Source organism: Pseudophryne corroboree, chromosome 4 (genome assembly GCF_028390025.1).
Source record: "Pseudophryne corroboree isolate aPseCor3 chromosome 4, aPseCor3.hap2, whole genome shotgun sequence".
In the NCBI taxonomy this organism is placed as follows: Eukaryota; Metazoa; Chordata; class Amphibia; order Anura; family Myobatrachidae; genus Pseudophryne; species Pseudophryne corroboree.
The window spans coordinates 924,245,453-924,264,546 of record NC_086447.1 but is presented as its reverse complement, the minus strand read 5'-3'; the positions used below and the strand labels follow the sequence as shown (position 1 = coordinate 924,264,546).

The window sequence follows — 19,094 nt, the reverse complement described above, 5'->3', positions numbered from 1 at the left end:
GATCGCGCTACCGTGTCTAGCTGAGCGCTATAGTAGGCTACCGGCCTGCTGGCATCACCATGCTTCTGGGTTAAGACACCTGCCGCGCACCCAGCACTCTCTGTTCCGTACAGCTCAAAGGGTTTTCCATAATCTGGCATGCCTAATGCTGGTGCCTGCGTTAGGCACTGTTTAAGTCTCTCAAATGCTGCCTCAGACTCGTCTGTGTGCGAAATCCGATCAGGTTTGTTTGAGGAGACCATTTCCTGCAAAGGTAACGCTAAAATGGAAAACCCTGGGATCCAGTTACGGCAATACCCACACATTCCTAAAAACGTTCTAATCTGTTGCTGGGTTTGTGGCAGGGTCATGTCACGAATTGCTTGAATTCTATCAGCGGTCAGGTGTCTCAGTCCTTGTGTCAGACAGTGTCCCAAATATTTTACCTTGGTCTGGCATAATTGTAACTTATCTTTGGAAACCTTGTGTCCGGTGTCTGAAAGATGAAACAGGAGTTGTTTCGTATCTCTCAGAGATGATTCCAGTGAATCTGAACACATCAGTAGGTCATCCACGTACTGTATTAATATTGATCCACTCTCAGGTTGAAAAGACTGTAAACAATCATGCAAGGCCTGTGAGAAAATACTTGGACTGTCAATGAAACCTTGTGGTAATCGAGTCCAGGTGTACTGAACTCCTCTGTATGTGAATGCGAATAAGTATTGACTGTCAGGGTGCAGAGGTACAGAGAAGAAGGCGGAGCAGAGGTCAATCACAGTGAAAAATTTGGCAGTGGGAGGGATTTGCATAAGGATGACAGCTGGATTTGGCACTACGGGGAATTGACTCAACTATTTTGTTGATCCCTCTTAGAGCCTGCACTAATCTGTAACCCCTCCCCCCACTCTTTTTAACAGGGAAGATGGGACTATTGGCAGTGCTGGACGTTCTTACCAGAATGCCCTGTTGTAGCAAGCGCTCTATTACAGGGTAAACTCCTAACTCCACCTCTGGCTTCAGAGGGTATTGTGGGATTTATGGAGCTATCCTACCATCTTTTACTTGTACAACTACTGGGGCTACGTTTGCCATTAATCCAGTGTCTTGTCCATCTTTGGTCCAAAGTGATTCCGGTATCTGGGAAATCATTTCCTCTACCTTGGACGGACACCTATTTACAATAACAGTGTGTGACATTAATCTTGTTGGGGAGTCTAGCATATCCTGCACTTCCTGAGCGTGGTTTTCGGGTATGTCCAAGAACACACCTTCAGGAGTACAATATATGACACATCCCATTTTGCACAGTAAATCTCTCCCTAGGAGATTAGTCGGAGCCGATGCAGCCAGCAGAAAAGAATGCTTGGTATGCAAAGGCCCTATCGTAATCTCTGCAGGTTTGCTTAAAGGGTAGTGTTGTACTACTCATGTTACTCCCATGGCTGGAATTGTTTTACCAGTGGTTCTCATGCCCACGGTCGAATTTATCACTGACTTGGCCGCCCCCGTATCTACAAGGAAATTTAGAGATTTACCAGCTACATCAATTGTGACCTCGGGTTCACTTCCAAGGCTCGCAATTAATTTCACTGGCTGCAGACTACAGGTGTGGCCCCACCCCTATTGTATGTGGTGACCTCCCTGCATTGTGCTGGCAGCTATTACCTGTGAAGGGGGTAAATGGGAACTATCAGAGACTTGCCAGTCTCTTCTTGGGGGACTTTTGTTTCCCCTGCGTGTGGCTCATAACTCCGTCTCTGCGGTCCTTGATCCCAATTTCGTGTGTCATGTCGTTGTCACATTTGACTTACCCACAGGGGTCTGAGACTTATGCTGAGTTGGCCTTGTGGTAAGGGCCTGTATACTTACAGCCATCAGCTTATCACTCTGCGACTCCCTGTGTCTGGTGATGTTCCGATCATGATCAATAGCGGCCTCTCTCAGAGTAGCCACCGACAAACCTCGCCAACATGGTTGGGTGGTCTGTACCCTCGTCCTCAATACTTCCTTTAAACCATCCATTAACACAGATACTGCTACTTCTCTATGATTCACATTTGTCTTAATGTCTTCTATCCCTGTATACTTAGCCATTTCCTGTAGTGCCCGATGAAAATAATCAGCAGCTGTTTCTCCCTCCTTTTGCTTGATGGAGAAAATTTTGTTCCATTTAGCAACAGCTGGGAAATATACTCCCAGCTGCAAATTTATTCTTTTCACATTATCTTGATTGTACTCCTCAGTAAGGGGTACTTCTTCATCGAGTCTACAGTCAGTTATAAAACTCACTGAGTCGACATTGGAGAGTAAACATGCCCTCAGCAATGTCCGCCAATCTTTGTTATTGGGCTCCACAGTATGTCCTAGCTCTCTAATGTACTTCAGGCTTGCAACTAGATCTTTCCTAGGATCAGGGAATTCAGACACCATTGATCTTAATTCCGTTCGGGAAAAGGGGCAGTGCATGGCAATGTGTCTGAGAGGAGTGACTCCTGAAGTGTCAGTTTTCCCATTTGGCACTGCAATTACCCTAACGGGATTAAGTTCAATAACATCATTCTGGGTAGATTCTACAACATGTGGTGTAATGGTTTCAGCATAGTGTACAGTGCCGTACTTACCTGTTGATACGACCTCACCTGTCCCTCCACTAGGGGCCTTTGATACTGCTCTTACTGGTTGGGACGTGCCCACTGTTGTTTCTGCTATGGTGGCTGCTAGAGAGAGTGCCGATATTGTTGTGAGTTCATCCTCTTGGTCACAATCCTGGGGAAAGTTTAAAACAGGGTACAGCTTGCACGAGTTAGTATTAGCATCAACAATCTTAGTTACATTATTCTTAACATCTATACAGTTACTAAGTGCATGTTTGTCATACACCAGTGTGCCATTCTCTGTAACCACTTTCTCTCCCGTTATGTATGGTGGTGGTGGAGCGGTGGCTATCAGTTTCCTGATAGGGTTAGATCCAGCCGCTTGAGCCAATCCTCTCTGTATTTCACCTTCCTGTTGCCATAATTGTAAATAATCATAATGTTTGATCCGTCTCTTTGCAGATTTAATGAGACATATCCTTCTCCTTAGATTTTGTAACACCTTGGGGCTAAAACTGCCTACCCGTGGGAACTTTTCCCCGTCATGCACAGTCATTCTTTCCCATTCATCGCACAAAAAAACTCTGTGTGTGAACCGTAGTTCTCACACATGATATACCTTGCCGACCCGATTGGTCGGTTTACTGAATCAACCTGGACCAGAGTTGATCACCCCCTACCTGAACAACTGGCCCCCATCTTTGCAGGTGTTGCTTTCGCTACCTCTGACCTTCAAATCAGGGTCTTCAGCGAACCCTTACAAAAACCAAGATGTCCGGGGTAGACTGACGGTGAAAGTTTACCGAGTACCTCCACTCACTCGCCCACGTCGACCAATACGCCCACACACTGCCTTAGTGCTGGCGTACTCAACCTAGGGCCCCTGCGACCTGAACCTCTATTTACTGGAACATGTGGGTGTGATCCGAAGAGCACTTAACCCTTCCCAGTAAACATCAGTTGCTGGAGAATTCCTGAGTGACCAGCGAACCTCCCTTAAAATAAAAAAAATTACACAAATCACGTTAGAATGTACAAATAGCGTTTATGACCCCTCTAGCGTACGCAAATGGTACTGGGTCAAGTTACTAACTAATGCACACAATTACATGCGGTACAATCGTTCTGCACATAAGCAACTAATCTTATGTGCGGAACGACCAGTGGAATCGAAAATTGTGGCTGCGAATTCCTTCAGCCAGAGCTTAATGGCCTATATGGGTATTGCACCAACCCTCCTGGTGTTGTGCTTCTTGACTCTATCTGTAGCGGACTTCCTAGTCCGCTGTACCTAGACCTCCTGGTCTGTCTCTGGACCTCCTGGTCCGTTATCTCTAATGCTCTTATTTTAATATGTTAACAAGGGATGCCTCCCAAGCCACCGTGCTGTCACTTTCACGTATGTACCTCACGAGAACTCGATTTCCTGTGATTCCACCCAAAAATGAGAAACTTATATATATGTATACACACTCTTTCACCTCATATACTCTTTACTTTCGTTTCTGCGCAGAAATCCCTTTCATTCAGTATCACAGTCTAGTCCCGAAAGGAGTTACAACTAGAGAAGGATTATTTACGCTAAAATTTAGGACACTGAGATTGACTTGCGCTATTATCGCGTTACCTCCGTATCGCCTACTAAAACAATACTATCGTGTGATTTGTGTTACGTGGGCGTACCCATACGCTCCGTTGCGTAATATACGCTACGTGCGTCAGCCGTTGCGTCGCGTACGCTTGTCCCGCCCTTTGTTAGGGACACGTGTACACAGGCCAGACACATCCACAGTAACACAAGTAACACGTTTATATCAATGTAAATGATCTTTAACTGTAATCATCTACCAAGCACCACACAGAACTTCCTTGTATCTTAGGCAAGCCGTGTGCGTGTTTTACAAATTACTCCCTTACGTATTAATTTTACTTTTAACTACCAATAGCAACAAATCTTTCTCAGCACATTATCAATGATAAATGGCAAACAGGAAAGCGAGATGTGAAATTACACAAATGACAAATGCAGGTGTGTGCGTGTGTTGCGTACGCAATGCGTATCAAACAGAATTAAAACAGTTTTAAAAGACAATAGCGTACTGTTCTTACCTTCCGGTTCCGGATTCCACCAGCACTCCTACAGCGTAGCGATGCAGATGCTTATCTAGTCAGCACTACCGTATCCCTCACCACCAACACGGATACAAAGGGATACGCCTTCCCGCCCTTTTCTGACAGATAAAGTCTGCTTGTGTTTGCTAGAGCGGATATGTGGAGGACGGACGAGCCGCCAATTGATAAAGCTAAATATTTATCTTATAACATTCACTATATATTGGTAAGAGACTCAGTACGCAATGGGCGTACGGGGTACCGTAAGGGTACGCACTTAGCGTAGCAGACGCTAGGCCGTGGTCGAGACGCACGAGCGACACGTTCGCTCACGGCTTACGCTGGGTATCGAGCACGCTATAGGCGGTCCAAGTACCGTAATGCTACGCTACTAGCGTAGCGGACGCTGTGCCCACAAGAGGAACACGAGCGGCGCAGACACTCACAGGATGACACACAGTAAACCTTGTATGCAACACAATGAAAGGCTGAGCCTATACTGTAAACCTTGGTTTTGTAATGTGAACACAATGCAATGCTAATTAACCTCTATTATATAAAAGCCTCTTGAGCGATTGAGACGCTCTGAATACTCTCAGCAATGTAATAAACACAAATACCTTGCTAAGGTTCCAAAACCTTTACTAACGAGATTTAGTTATGTAAAAAGGGAAAAGACAGTTAACATTTTATACACTACAGACTAACATCAATATCTAAACATAATAACTACACATATACAATATACAACAGCGTAACAATAACAGAGAGAGAGAGAGAGAGAGAGAGAGAGAGTATGGCAAATACAAACAGAGAACAAGTTGGTTACAGAGAAAAACTTACACACTGGGGAATGATCGCTGCGCAGTCCTGGAACCAGCTCTCTAGTTAGTCAATGATGAAAACCGTTGTGGAGAGTAGACTGAGCTGGCCCAAGCTGGCTGCCTTATATACACTGCATACAGTACACTACAAAGGGGCCTACAATCTCATTGTTCATTGGACACAGGAATCTGTCTTCACATTATAACAAAAGGTCATAGGTTGATTCAAACAGGTGGGCTGTGACTATTTCATACTGCTCAGGTGGGAGGGAATCTCAGGATTCCCGCCGCATGGATAATGAACTGCAAATATAGTAAATGTCCATAAATTTCTTATAAACATAACTATTCGCAGGAGCGATTAATTTCTCTCAAACCAATACCGGAATGTTTTTAATAATATACTCTACCGTTGCATACCAAACACCACTGCTCAAAACCTGTCTGACCCTTCGTATCATGTAAAGAGGGATTTCTCTGTCCATAAACCAGTTACACTAAACAAACTTACTGATATTATTAAGGAGACCATAACCTACAAAATACACTATTTGGATTAACTATGTGACAATTGAGTCGCCCGCCAGACGCACACAAACTCTACCGTAAATGCACATACCACGCGCTTGAGCGCATGTCCGTGGAGGCGCCGTCACGCAACTGCGAATATGCGCACGCACGGAAGAAAATGTGCACGTGCAGCGGGCAAGCGCATGGGGTTAGTACAAGGCATGAGAATAACGATATTTTTCGACTTTGACAAAAATCTACTTTATTTCTCAACAAGCACCAAGTTTTGATATATATTAAAGTCGCACTCCTTATACATGTATTGGTTGTACAGTATGAACTTTATTTTATACAGAAGTGTGCATGACAAAAGCAAAACGTCACTACTCTGTGCTGCTGGGGACCCTGCTCCTTCCACTATATAACTCTCAGTCTGTGACTTCCTGCTGCCTCTATACCCCTCCTCACATCATGTCACTGCCCCTGTCACATGCAGCCCTGTCCTCACTTAGTGTTCACTCTAGGATTTTTTTAGGGCAGGGTGCTGAGCATTGAAGAGGGCACATTTTTATTTTGAAGGGCACATTTTTGATGTGACTCTGCGCACAAAGTATAGCGCGTATGTTTATAGTTTTTGTACATACATTTTGCCCTTAGTAAATCATATACTCATGCATACATATAAGACACCTAACATCTGTACTGAGAAACATACTGTATATGTCCAGTCTTCTTTAAAGATCGGCTGTAGCATATACATAAGTAGATAATTATAAATGTCTTTTCCAGTGCTGAAGTAGTTATAATCCGTATGTGTCATAAAACAGAATAGTTAAACAATGGGTTAAAATATATAGGAAAAAAATAAGTCTGTTCTACTAGGGAAATACTGTAAGCGGTACATGCTCACTGCTTACCCTGTTCTTTCCCTCTTTATCAGAGTGCTGTGTTATTTACAGTGCCTCCTCTGCCATCCAGTTCGCTAAGGATAGAAATTGTGTTCCAATTTCATAGGTGGGCAAGGAGTAGACAACAACATTGTAATATGCACTCTGACTGTTGCATTCTGTATACAAGGGGGCGATTTATGGTCCTGCAGGGTGCACTGAAAAAGGGCAGGGTGCTTTTTCACATTTCAAAAATGGGCAGGGTGCAGCACCCCGCTGAAACAGCCTAGAAGGAACACTACTCACTGATACATCACTAATATCCTGATATACTCTGTGCTGCTGGGGACCTGCTACTCCCACTATATAACTCTCAGTCTGTGGCTTCCTGCTGCCTCCATTCCCCTCCTCACATCATGTCACTGCCCCTGTCACATGCAGCCCTGTCCTCACTGACACATCCCTCATCTCCTGATATACTCTGTGCTGCTGGGGACCCTGCTCCTCCCACTATATAACTCTCAGTCTGTGGCTTCCTGCTGCCTCCATTCCCCTCCTCCCATCATGTTACTGCCCCTGTCACATGCAGCTCTGTCCTTACACATCACTCATCTCCTGATATACTCTGTGCTGCTGGGGACCCTGCTCCTCCCACTATATAACTCTCAGTCTGTGGCTTCCTGCTGCCTCCATTCCCCTCCTCACATCATGTCACTGCCCCTGTCACATGCAGCTCTGTCCTCACTGACACATCCCTCATCTCCTGATATACTCTGTGCTGCTGGGGAACCTGCTCCTCCCACTATATAACTCTCAGTCTGTGGCTTCCTGCTGCCTCCATTCCCCTCCTCACATCATGTCACTGCCCCTGTCACATGCAGCCCTGTCCTCACTGACACATCACTCCTCTCCTGATATACTCTGTGCTGCTGGGGACCCTGCTCCTCCCACTATATAACCCTCAGTCTGTGGCTTCCTGCTGCCTCCACCCCCCCCCCCACATCATGTCACTGCCCCTGCCACATGCAGCGCTGTCCTCACTGACACATCCCTCATCTCCTGATATACAGCAGTATTCGTCAGACATGCCGCTCTATACGTTGGACTCTACATTATATTTGCTGCACAGGACGGAGGATGCGTCACTATAAGAGTCACAGCACTTCCCATTTCATTTATTTACAACTTCAGTCTCCATGCAAGAGGCGGCTACTATCCGGCCCCCGGGGCTCCGCACAGTGACTTTGCTGCGTTACACTGGGATTGTCAGCACCTCGTGCACTTCACTCTGACTGCGGGATGCCTACGTACGTGGCACAATCGCTTATGACAGTTTGCGTGGCACAAGCACTTGTTACAGTGTGTATTACACAGCCAGGGCAGCAGAAACAGTGAGAAGTGCCATATAACTATGCCAGGCCGGATCATCGACTTTACAGGAAACGTGATCTATTTCTGGCCCAACCCCCTTTCCAAATTACCAGACACATTTGGCAAATCTTTATAAGCCGCTGTAAATGGACCGATCCGTAGAACAATGATAAAAGTTATTTTACCAGGAAATTACACTTCATAAATAGAATCAAGGAAAACTGTTGGGAAAAGACGCCGGAGGGTGATTGAGCTTTGGGTGCAAAAGTTTCTAAAGATATTTATAAGAAAAAATAAATAAATAAAGAGGGGGGGGGGGGGGTGGCACTCAAATGAGAAACACCTGAAAAATAAGATTTTACTCACCGGTAAATCTATTTCTCGTAGTCAGTAGTGGATGCTGGGACTCCGTAAGGACCATGGGGAATAGCGGCTCCGCAGGAGACTGGGCACAACTAAAGAAAGCTTTAGGACTACCTGGTGTGCACTGGCTCCTCCCATTATGACCCTCCTCCAGACCTCAGTTAGGATACTGTGCCCGGAAGAGCTGACACAATAAGGAAGGATTTTGAATCCCGGGTAAGACTCATACCAGCCACACCAAATCACACCGTACAACTCGTGATATTATACCCAGTTAACAGTATGAAATATAACTGAGCCTCTCAACAGATGGCTCAACAATAACCCTTTAGTTAGGCAATAACTATAAACAAGTATTGCAGACAATCCGCACTTGGGATGGGCGCCCAGCATCCACTACGGACTACGAGAAACAGATTTACCGGTGAGTAAAATCTTATTTTCTCTGACGTCCTAAGTAGATGCTGGGACTCCGTAAGGACCATGGGGATTATACCAAAGCTCCCAAACGGGCGGGAGAGTGCGGATGACTCTGCAGCACCGAATGAGCAAACTCTAGGTCCTCCTCAGCCAGGGTATCAAACTTGTAGACTCTTACAAAAATGTTTTAACCCGACCAAGTAACAGCTCGGCAAAGTTGTAGAGCCAAGACCCCTCGGGCAGCCGCCCAAGAAGAGCCCCTTTCCTCGTGGAATGGGCTTTTACAGATTTAGGGTGCGGCAGTCCAGACGCAGAATGTGCAAGTTGAATCGTGCTACAGATCCAGCGAGCAATAGTCTGCTTAGAAGCAGGAGCACCCAGCTTGTTGGGTGCATACAGGAGAAATAGCGAGTCAGTTTTCCTGACTCCAGCTATCCTGGAAACATATACTTTTCAGGGCCCTGACTACGTCCAGTAACTTGGAATCCTCCAAGTCCCTAGTAGCCGCAGGCACCACAATAGGTTGGTTCACATGAAAAACTGATACCACCTTAGGAAGGAATTGGGAACGAGTCCTCAATTCCGCCTTATCCATATAAAATACAGATAAGGGCTTTTGTATGACAAAGCCGCCAATTCTGATACACGCCTGGCCGACGCCAAGGCCCACAGCATGACCACTTTCCACGTGAGGTATTGTAGCTCCACGGATTTAAGTGGCTCAACCCAATGCGACTTCAGGAAATCCAACACCACGTTGAGATCCCACGGTGCCACTTGAGGCACAAACGGGGGCTGACTATGCAGCACTCCCTTAACAAAAGTCTGAACTTCAGGCAGTGAAGCCAGTTCAATTTTGGAAGAAAATCGATAGAGCCGAAATCTGGACCTTAATGGAGCCCAATTTTAGGCCCATAGTCACCTCTGACTGCAGGAAGTGCAGAAATCGACCTAGCTGAAATTTCTCCTTTGGGCCCTTCCTGGCCTCACAGCACGCAACATATTTCCGCCATATGCGGTGATAATGGTTTGCGTTCACTTCTTTCCTAGCTTTAAATAGCGTAGGGATAACTTCCTCCGGAATGCCCTTTTCCTTCAGGATCCGGCGTTCAACCGCCATGCCGTCAAACGCAGCCGCGGTACGTCTTGGAACAGACAGGCCCCATGCTGCAGCAGGTCCTGTCTGAGCGGCAGAGGCCATGGGTCCTCTGAGATTATTTCTTGGAGTTCTGGTTACCAAGCTCTTCTTGGCCAACCCGGAACAATGAGTATAGTTCTTACTCCTCTCCTTCTTATTATTCTCATTACCCTGGGTAAGAGAGGCAGAGAAGGGAACACATACACCGATTGGTACACCCACGGTGTTACCAGAGCGTCCACAGCTATCGCCTGAGGGTCCTTGACCTGGCGCAATATCTTTGTAGCTTTTTGTTGAGGCGGGACGCCATCATGTCCACCTGTGGCCTTTCCCAATGGTGTACAATCATTTGGAAGACTTCTGGATGAAGTCCCCACTCTCCCGGGTGGAGGTCGTGTCTTCTGAGAAAGTCTGCTTCTCAGTTGTCCACTCCGGGAATAAACACTGCTGACAGTGCTAACACATGATTTTCCGCCCATCGGAGAATCCTTGTGGCTTCTGCCATCGCCATCCTGCTTCTAGTGCCGCCCTGTCGGTTTACATGAGCGACCGCCGTGATGTTGTCTGACTGGATCAGCACCGGCCGGTGTTGAAGCAGGGGTCTAGCCTGACTTAGGGCATTGTAAATGGCCCTTAGTTCCAGAATATTTATGTGTAGGGAAGTCTCCTGACTTTTCCATAGCCTTGGAAGTTTCTTCCCTGTGTGACTGCCCCCCAGCCTCGAAGGCTGGCATCCGTGGTCACCAGGACCCAGTCCTGTATGCAGAATCTGCGGCCCCCTAGAAGATGAGCACTCTGCAGCCACCACAACAGCGACACCCTGGCCCTTGGAGACAGGGTTATCCGCCGATGCATCTGAAGATGCGACCCGGACCACTTGTCCAACAGATCCCACTGGAAAATCCTTGCATGGGACCTGGCGAATGGAATTTCTTCGTAAGAAGCTACCATCTTTCCCAGGGCTCGCGTGCATTGATGCACCGACACCTGTATTCGTATTAGGAGGTCTCTGTCTAGAGACGACAACTCCTTGGACTTCTCCTCCGGGAGAAACCCTTTTTATCCTGTTCTGTGTCCAGAACCATACCCAGGAACAGTAGACGCGTCGTAGGAACCAGCTGCGACTTTGGAATATTCAGAATCCAGCCGTGCTGTTGTAGCACTTCCCGAGATAGTGCTACTCCGACGAACAACTGCTCCCTGGACCTCGCCTTTATAAGGAGATCGTCCAAATACGGGATCATTATTTCGGCCATTACCTTGGTAAATACCTCGGTGCCGGGGACAGACCAACGGCAACGTCTGGAATTGGTAATGACCATCCTGTACCACAATTTTGAGGTACTCCTGGTGAAGAGGGTAAATAGGGACATGCAGGTAAGCATCCTTGATGTCCAGTGATACCATGAAATTCTCCAGGCTTGCAATAATCGCCCTGAGCGATTCCATTTTGAACTTGAACCTTCGTATGTAAGTGTTCAAGGCTTTCAATTTTAGAATGGGTCTCACCGAACCGTCTGGTTTCGGTACCACAACATTTTGGAATAGTAACCCCGGCCTTGTTGAAGGAGGGGTACCTTGATTTCACCTGCTGGAAGTACAGCTTGTGAATTGCCGCCAGTACTACCTTTCTCCGAGGGCAGCAGGCAAGGCTGATGTGAGGTAACGGCGAGGGGGAGTTGCCTCGAACTCCAGCCTGTATCCCTGTGATACTATTTGCAGAACCTAGGGATCCACCTGTGGGCAAGCCCACTGGTCCCTGAAGTTCCCGAGACGCGCCCCTACCGCACCTGTCTCCACCTGTGGAGCCCCAGCGTCATGCGGTGGACTCAGAGGAAGCGGGGGAAGATTTTTGATCCTGGGAACTGGCTGCTGGTGCAGCTTTTTCCTTCTTCCCTTGTCTCTGTGCAGAAAGGAAGCGCCTTTGACCCGCTTGCTTTTCTGAAGCCGAAAGGACTGTACCTGAAAATACGGTGCTTTCTTAGGCTGTGAGGAAACCTGAGGTAAAAAAATTTCTTCCCAGATGTTGCTGTGGATACGAGGTCCCAGAGACCATCCCCAAACAATTCCTCACCCTTATAAGGCAGAATCTCCATGTGCCTTTTACAGGCAGCATCACCTGTCCACTGCCGGGTTTCTAATACCCTCCTGGCAGAATGGACATTGCATTAATTCTGGATGCCAGCCGGCAAATATCCTTCTGTGCATCCTTCATATATAAGACAACGTCTTTAATATGCTCTATGTTAGCAAAATATTATCCCTGTCTAGGGTATTAATATTATCTGACAGGGTATCAGACCACGCTGCAGCAGCACTATTTATGCTGAGGCAATTGCAGGTCTCAGTATAGAACCTGAGTGTGTATATACAGACTTCAGGATAGCCTCCTGCTTTTTATCAGCAGGCTCCTTCAAGGTGGCCGTATCCTAAGACGGCAGTGCCACCTTTTTTGACAAACGTGTGAGCGCCTTATCCACCCTAGGGGATATCTCCCAACGTGACCTATCCTCTGACGGGAAAGGGTACGCCATCAGTAACTTTTTAGAAATTACCAGTTTCTTATCGTGGGAACCCACGCTTCTTTACACACTTCATTCACTCATCTGATGGGGGAACAAAACACTGGCTGCTTTTTCTCCCCAAAAATATAACCCCTTTTATGTGGTACTTGGGTTCATGTCAGAAAGGTGTAACACATTTTTCATTGCCGAGATCATGTAACGGATGTTCCTAGTGGATTGTGTATATATCTCAACCTCGTCGACACTGGAGTCAGACTCCGTGTCGACATCTGTGTGTGCCATCTGAGGTAACGGGCGTTTTTGTTTTTGTTTTTTTGAGCCCCTGATGGCCTTTGAGACGCCAGGGCAGGCGCGGGCTGAGAAGCCGGCTGTCCCACAGCTGTTACGTCATTCAGCCTTTTATGTAAGGAGTTGACATTGTCGGTTAATACCTTCCACCTATCCATCCACTCTGGTGTCGGCCCCACAGGGGGCGACATCCCATTTATCGGCCTCTGCTCCGCCTCCACGTAACCTTCCTCATCCAACATGTCGACACAGCCGTACTGACACACCGCACACACACAGGGAATGCTCTGACTGAGGACAGGACCCCACAAAGTCCTTTGGGGAGACAGAGAGAGAGTATGCCAGCACACACCAGAGCGCTATATAATGCAGGGATTAACACTATAACGGAGTGATTTTTCCCCCAATAGCTGCTTGTATACATATATTGCGCCTAAATTTAGTGCCCCCCCTCTCTTTTTAACCCTTTGAGCCTGAAAACTACAGGGGAGAGCCTGGGGAGCTGTCTTCCAGCTGCACTGTGAAGAAAAAATGGCACCAGTGTGCTGAGGGAGATAGCCCCGCCCCTTTTTCGGCTGACTTTTCTCCCGCTTTTTTATGGATTCTGGCAGGGGTAATTTATCACATATATAGCCCTGGGACTATATATTGTGATGATTTGCCAGCCAAGGTGTCTTATATTGCCCTCAGGGCGCCCCCCCCCAGCGCCCTGCACCCATCAGTGACCGAAGTGTGAGGTGTGCATGAGGAGCAATGGCGCACAGCTGCAGTGCTGTGCGCTACCTTGTTGAAGACAGAAGTCTTCTGCCGCCGATTTTCCGGAACACTTCTTGCTTCTGGCTCTGTAAGGGGGCCGGCGGCGCGGCTCCGGGAACGAACACCAAGGTCGGGTCCTGCGGTCGATCCCTCTGGAGCTAATGGTGTCCAGTAGCCTAAGAAGCCCAAACTACCACCTGTTAGGTAGGTTCGCTTCTTCTCCCCTTAGTCCCTCGCTGCAGTGAGCCTGTTGCCAGCAGATCTCACCGTAAAATAAAAAACCTAAATATACTTTCTTTCTAGGAGCTCAGGAGAGCCCCTAGTGTGCATCCAGCTCAGCCGGGCACAAGAATCTAACTGAGGTCTGGAGGAGGGTCATAGTGGGAGGAGCCAGTGCACACCAGGTAGTCCTAAAGCTTTCTTTAGTTGTGCCCAGTCTCCTGCGGAGCCGCTATTCCCCATGGTCCTTACGGAGTCCCAGCATCCACTTAGGACGTCAGAGAAATAGCGTATTTGCACCCCTCGAGCACACAGCCTCGCACGAGTAACATATGTGCCAGGCGTACACACTCACACTCAGATATAGTTACACACAATGGTTTCCTATAAGCGTACAGGATTTTGAGGGGAACATGAAAATAAAAATGACCGTTCTTACGTACAGCGGTCTCAGAGACGCCACTTACCGGCACAGACATCTTTTCAGTTGCTTTGCTAGATATCGCCAGGCTTTCACGTCCTCCTTCCAAACAGGATAGTCCAAGAGCTCCAGCAGAACTTGCAGGGCGAGATGGTGATGTTCTTCCACACCTGCCAATACAGAAACGTCATACAGACTGACCGCCGCCAGTCACGGGGGTCATGTGACACAATCCTGAAGCACATGTACTGTATGCGCACAGGCGCTGTTGCGATCAAGATGCACCGTATCAGAAGTGTTTTGGAAGAATGATGGGCACCCCTTGGCGATGACAGGGAAGTGTCTTACCGCACGCACATAAGCCTCTGCCCCAGGGAGCTTACACTCTATATTCCCTATCACATGTACATACACTCACACACACACACTACAGAGAGTGTATCAGTCACATCAGCTCCTGCCCCAGTGAGCTTACACTCTATATTCCCTATCACATATACATACACACATTTTTCTTCATCAGCCAATTAACCTACCAGTATGAATTTGGGGTGTGGGAGGAAACAGGACAACCTGGGGGAAATCCGCGGAAACACAGGGAGAACATACAAACTCCATGACAGCAATACCAACCGCTAGTCCACAGTGTTGCCCCAATATTGTTTTTGTTCACCTGCATGAAACGTTAAAGGTGAAAGTTCCATAAATTGCTAAGTAAAGTGGTCCCTAGTGTGCAATAAGGACAGGAGAAGTCCCCCTCGGCCCTCCTAGCATGATGGCTTCAGCTCTGTAAGATTTCTTAGTAGGGTTCTCATACATTACACGGCAGCACCTGATCACTCCCAGCTCTAGCCTTGTGTACCATTGCCTTCATTACTTGGGTTCTCTTCAAACCATAAATCCAGCCTGGCAATACAATGGGCCAATTATCTGCAGCTGTTAAATATTTAGTGTCAATTAACCCTACTACAATGGGGCCCAATACTGACAGGTTGCCCCCCTCCATCGCTGCACCACTTCTGATCCAGCTCCATATTAATAGGAGTTTGGATATTGAATTTCGACAGCCGTAATGAAGTGATGACGGTGTCGGGAGCTGGGCCAGCGTTTGTAATTGCACAAATCAGGACCCACAAACAGGGCAGCGAATACGGGGGTCCCAGAAAAAGTTAAGGTAAGATAGGTGGCTGCTAGTTTGTAACATTACCCCCAGGAAAACAAAAAATAAGAATTTACTTACCGATAATTCTATTTCTCGTAGTCCGTAGTGGATGCTGGGAACTCCGTAAGGACCATGGGGAATAGCGGCTCCGCAGGAGACTGGGCACAAAAGTAAAGCTTTAGGACTACCTGGTGTGCACTGGCTCCTCCCCCTATGACCCTCCTCCAAGCCTCAGTTAGGATACTGTGCCCGGACGAGCGTACACAATAAGGAAGGATTTTAAATCCCGGGTAAGACTCATACCAGCCACACCGTATAACCTGTAATCTGAACCCAGTTAACAGCATGATAACAGAGGAGCCTCTGGAAGGATGGCTCACAACAATAATAACCCGATTTTTGTAACAATAACTATGTACAAGTATTGCAGACAATCCGCACTTGGGATGGGCGCCCAGCATCCACTACGGACTAGGAGAAATAGAATTATCGGTAAGTAAATTCTTATTTTCTCTGACGTCCTAGTGGATGCTGGGAACTCCGTAAGGACCATGGGGATTATACCAAAGCTCCCAAACGGGCGGGAGAGTGCGGATGACTCTGCAGCACCGAATGAGAGAACTCCAGGTCCTCCTCAGCCAGGGTATCAAATTTGTAGAATTTAGCAAACGTGTTTGCCCCTGACCAAGTAGCTGCTCGGCAAAGTTGTAACGCCGAGACCCCTCGGGTAGCCGCCCAAGATGAGCCCACTTTCCTTGTGGAATGGGCTTTTACAGATTTTGGCTGTGGCAGGCCTGTCACAGAATGTGCAAGCTGAATTGTACTACAAATCCAACGAGCAATAGTCTGCTTAGAAGCAGGAGCACCCAGCTTGTTGGGTGCATACAGGATAAACAGCGAGTCAGATTTCCTGACTCCAGCCGTCCTGGAAACATATATTTTCAAGGCCCTGACTACGTCCAACAACTTGGAGTCCTCCAAGTCACTAGTAGCCGCAGGTACCACAATAGGTTGGTTCAGATGAAACACTGAAACCCCTTAGGGAGAAAATGAGGACGAGTCCTCAATTCCGCCCTGTCTGAATGGAAGATCAGATAAGGGCTTTTACAGGATAAAGCCCGCCAATTCTGACACGTGCCTGGCCGAGGCCAGGGCCAACCACATGACCACTTTCCATGTGAGATATTTTAACTCCACAGATTCAAGTGGTTCAAACCAATGTGACTTTAGGAACCCCAAAACTACATTGAGATCCCCAAGGTGCCACTGGAGGCACAAAAGGAGGCTGTATATGCAGTACCCCTTTTACAAACGTCTGAACTTCAGGAACTGAAGCTAGTTCTTTCTGGAAGAAAATTGACAGGGCCGAAATTTGAACCTTAATGGACCCCAATTTTAGGCCCATAGACACTCCTGTTTACAGGAAATGCAGGAATCGACCTAGTTGAAATTCCTCCATCGGGGCCTTACTGGCCTCGCACCACGCAACATATTTTCGCCAAATGCGGTGATAATGCTTTGCGGTTACATCCTTCCTGGCTTGATCAGGGTAGGGATGACTTCATCCGGAATGCCTTATTCCTTCAGGATCCGGCGGTCAACCGCCCTGCCGTCAAACGCAGCCGCGGTAAGTCTTGGAATAGACAGGGTCCTTGCTGGAGCAGGTCCCTTCTTAGAGGTAGAGGCCACGGGTCCGCCGTGAGCATCTCTTGAAGTTCCGGGTACCAAGTCCTTCTTGGCCAATCCGGAGCCACGAGTATAGTTCTTACTCCCCTCCGTCTTATAATTCTCAGTACTTTTGGTATGAGAGGAAGAGGATGGAACACATACACTGACTGGTACCCCCACGGTGTTACCAGAGCGTCCACAGCTATTGCCTGAGGGTCCCTTGACCTGGCGCAATACCTGTCCAATTTTTTGTTTAGGCGGGACGCCATCATGTCCACCTTTGGTTTTTCCCAATGGTTTACAATCATGTGGAAGACTTCTGGGTGAAGTCCCCACTCTCCCGGGTGGAGGTCGTGCCTGCTGAGGAAGTCTGCTTCCCAGTTGTCCACTCCCGGAATGAACACTGCTGACAATGCTATCACATGATTTTCCGCCCAGCGAAAAATCCTTGCAGCTTCTGCCATTGCCCTCCTGCTTCTTGTGCCGCCCTGTCTGTTTACGTGGGCGACCGCCGTGATGTTTTCCGACTGGATCAGCACCGGCTGACCTTGAAGCAGAGGTCTTGCTTGGCTTAGGGCATTGTAAATGGCCCTTAGCTCCAAAATATTTATGTGAAGTGATGTCTCCAGGCTTGACCACAAGCCCTGGAAATTTCTTCCCTGTGTGACTGCTCCCCAGCCTCGCAGGCTGGCATCCGTGGTCACCAGGACCCAGTCCTGAATGCCGAATCTGCGGCCCTCTAGAAGATGAGCACTCTGCAACCACCACAGGAGAGACACCCTTGTCTTTGGTGACAGGGTTATCCGCTGATGCATCTGAAGATGCGATCCGGACCATTTGTCCAGCAGGTCCCACTGGAAAGTTCTTGCGTGGAATCTGCCGAATGGAATTGCTTCGTAGGAAGCCACCATTTTTCCCAGGACCCTTGTGCACTGATGCACTGACACTTGGCCTGGTTTTAGGAGGTTTCTGACTAGTTCGGATAACTCCCTGGCTTTCTCCTCCGGGAGAAAACACCTTTTTCTGGACTGTGTCCAGGATCATCCCTAGGAATAGCAGGCGTGTCGTCGGGATCAGCTGCGATTTTGGAATATTGAGAATCCAACCGTGCTGCCGCAGCACTATCTGAGATAGTGCTACCCCGACTTCCAACTGTTCTCTGGATCTTGTCCTTATCAGGAGATCGTCCAAGTAAGGGATAACTAACACTCCCTTCTTTCGAAGGAGTATCATCATTTCGGCCATTACCTTGGTAAAGACCCGGGGTGCCGTGGACAATCCAAACGGCAGCGTCTGAAACTGATAGTGACAGTTCTGTACCACAAACCTGAGGTACCCTTGGAGAAGGGTAAATTGGGACATGTAGGTAAGCATCTTTGATGTCCAGAGAGACCATATAGTCCCCTTCTTCCAGGTTTGCAATCACTGCTCTGAGTGACTCCATCTTGAATTTGAACCTTTGTATGTAAGTGTTCAAGGATTTTAGATTTAAAATTGGTCTCACCGAGCCGTCCGGCTTCGGTACCACAAATAGTGTGGAATAGTACCCCTTTCCCTGTTGCAGGAGGGGTACCTTGATTATCACCTGCTGGGAATACAGCCTGTGAATGGCTTGCAATACTGCCTCCCTGTCTGAGGGAGACGTCGGTAAAGCAGACTTTATGAAACGGCGAGGGGGAGACGTCTCGAATTTCTTGAGACGGGCCCCCACCGTGCCTGAGTCCGCTTGTAAAGCCCCAGCGTCATGCTGAGGACTTTGCGGAGGCGGGAGAGGGCTTTTGTTCCTGGGAACTGGCTGTTTGCTGCAGCCTTTTTCCTCTCCCTCTGCCACGGGGCAGAAATGAGGCGCCTTTT

General features: G+C 47.9%; 1 protein-coding gene across 4 annotated transcripts in view; it reads right to left on the bottom strand.

Annotated features, from left to right (window-relative positions):
• TAF1A (TATA-box binding protein associated factor, RNA polymerase I subunit A) overlaps positions 1 to 19,094 on the bottom strand; it is a 112,600-nt gene that overhangs the window by 14,981 nt on the left and 78,525 nt on the right. For all 4 annotated transcript variants that reach the window (XR_010176265.1, XM_063919041.1, XM_063919042.1 and 1 more), the window contains one exon: positions 14,457 to 14,580. Coding sequence is in view for 3 of the 4 variants with exons in the window: in XM_063919041.1 (XP_063775111.1) it covers positions 14,457 to 14,580 (124 nt within the window). In the remaining variant the exon portion in view is untranslated. The remainder of the gene's footprint in view (positions 1 to 14,456; positions 14,581 to 19,094) is intronic.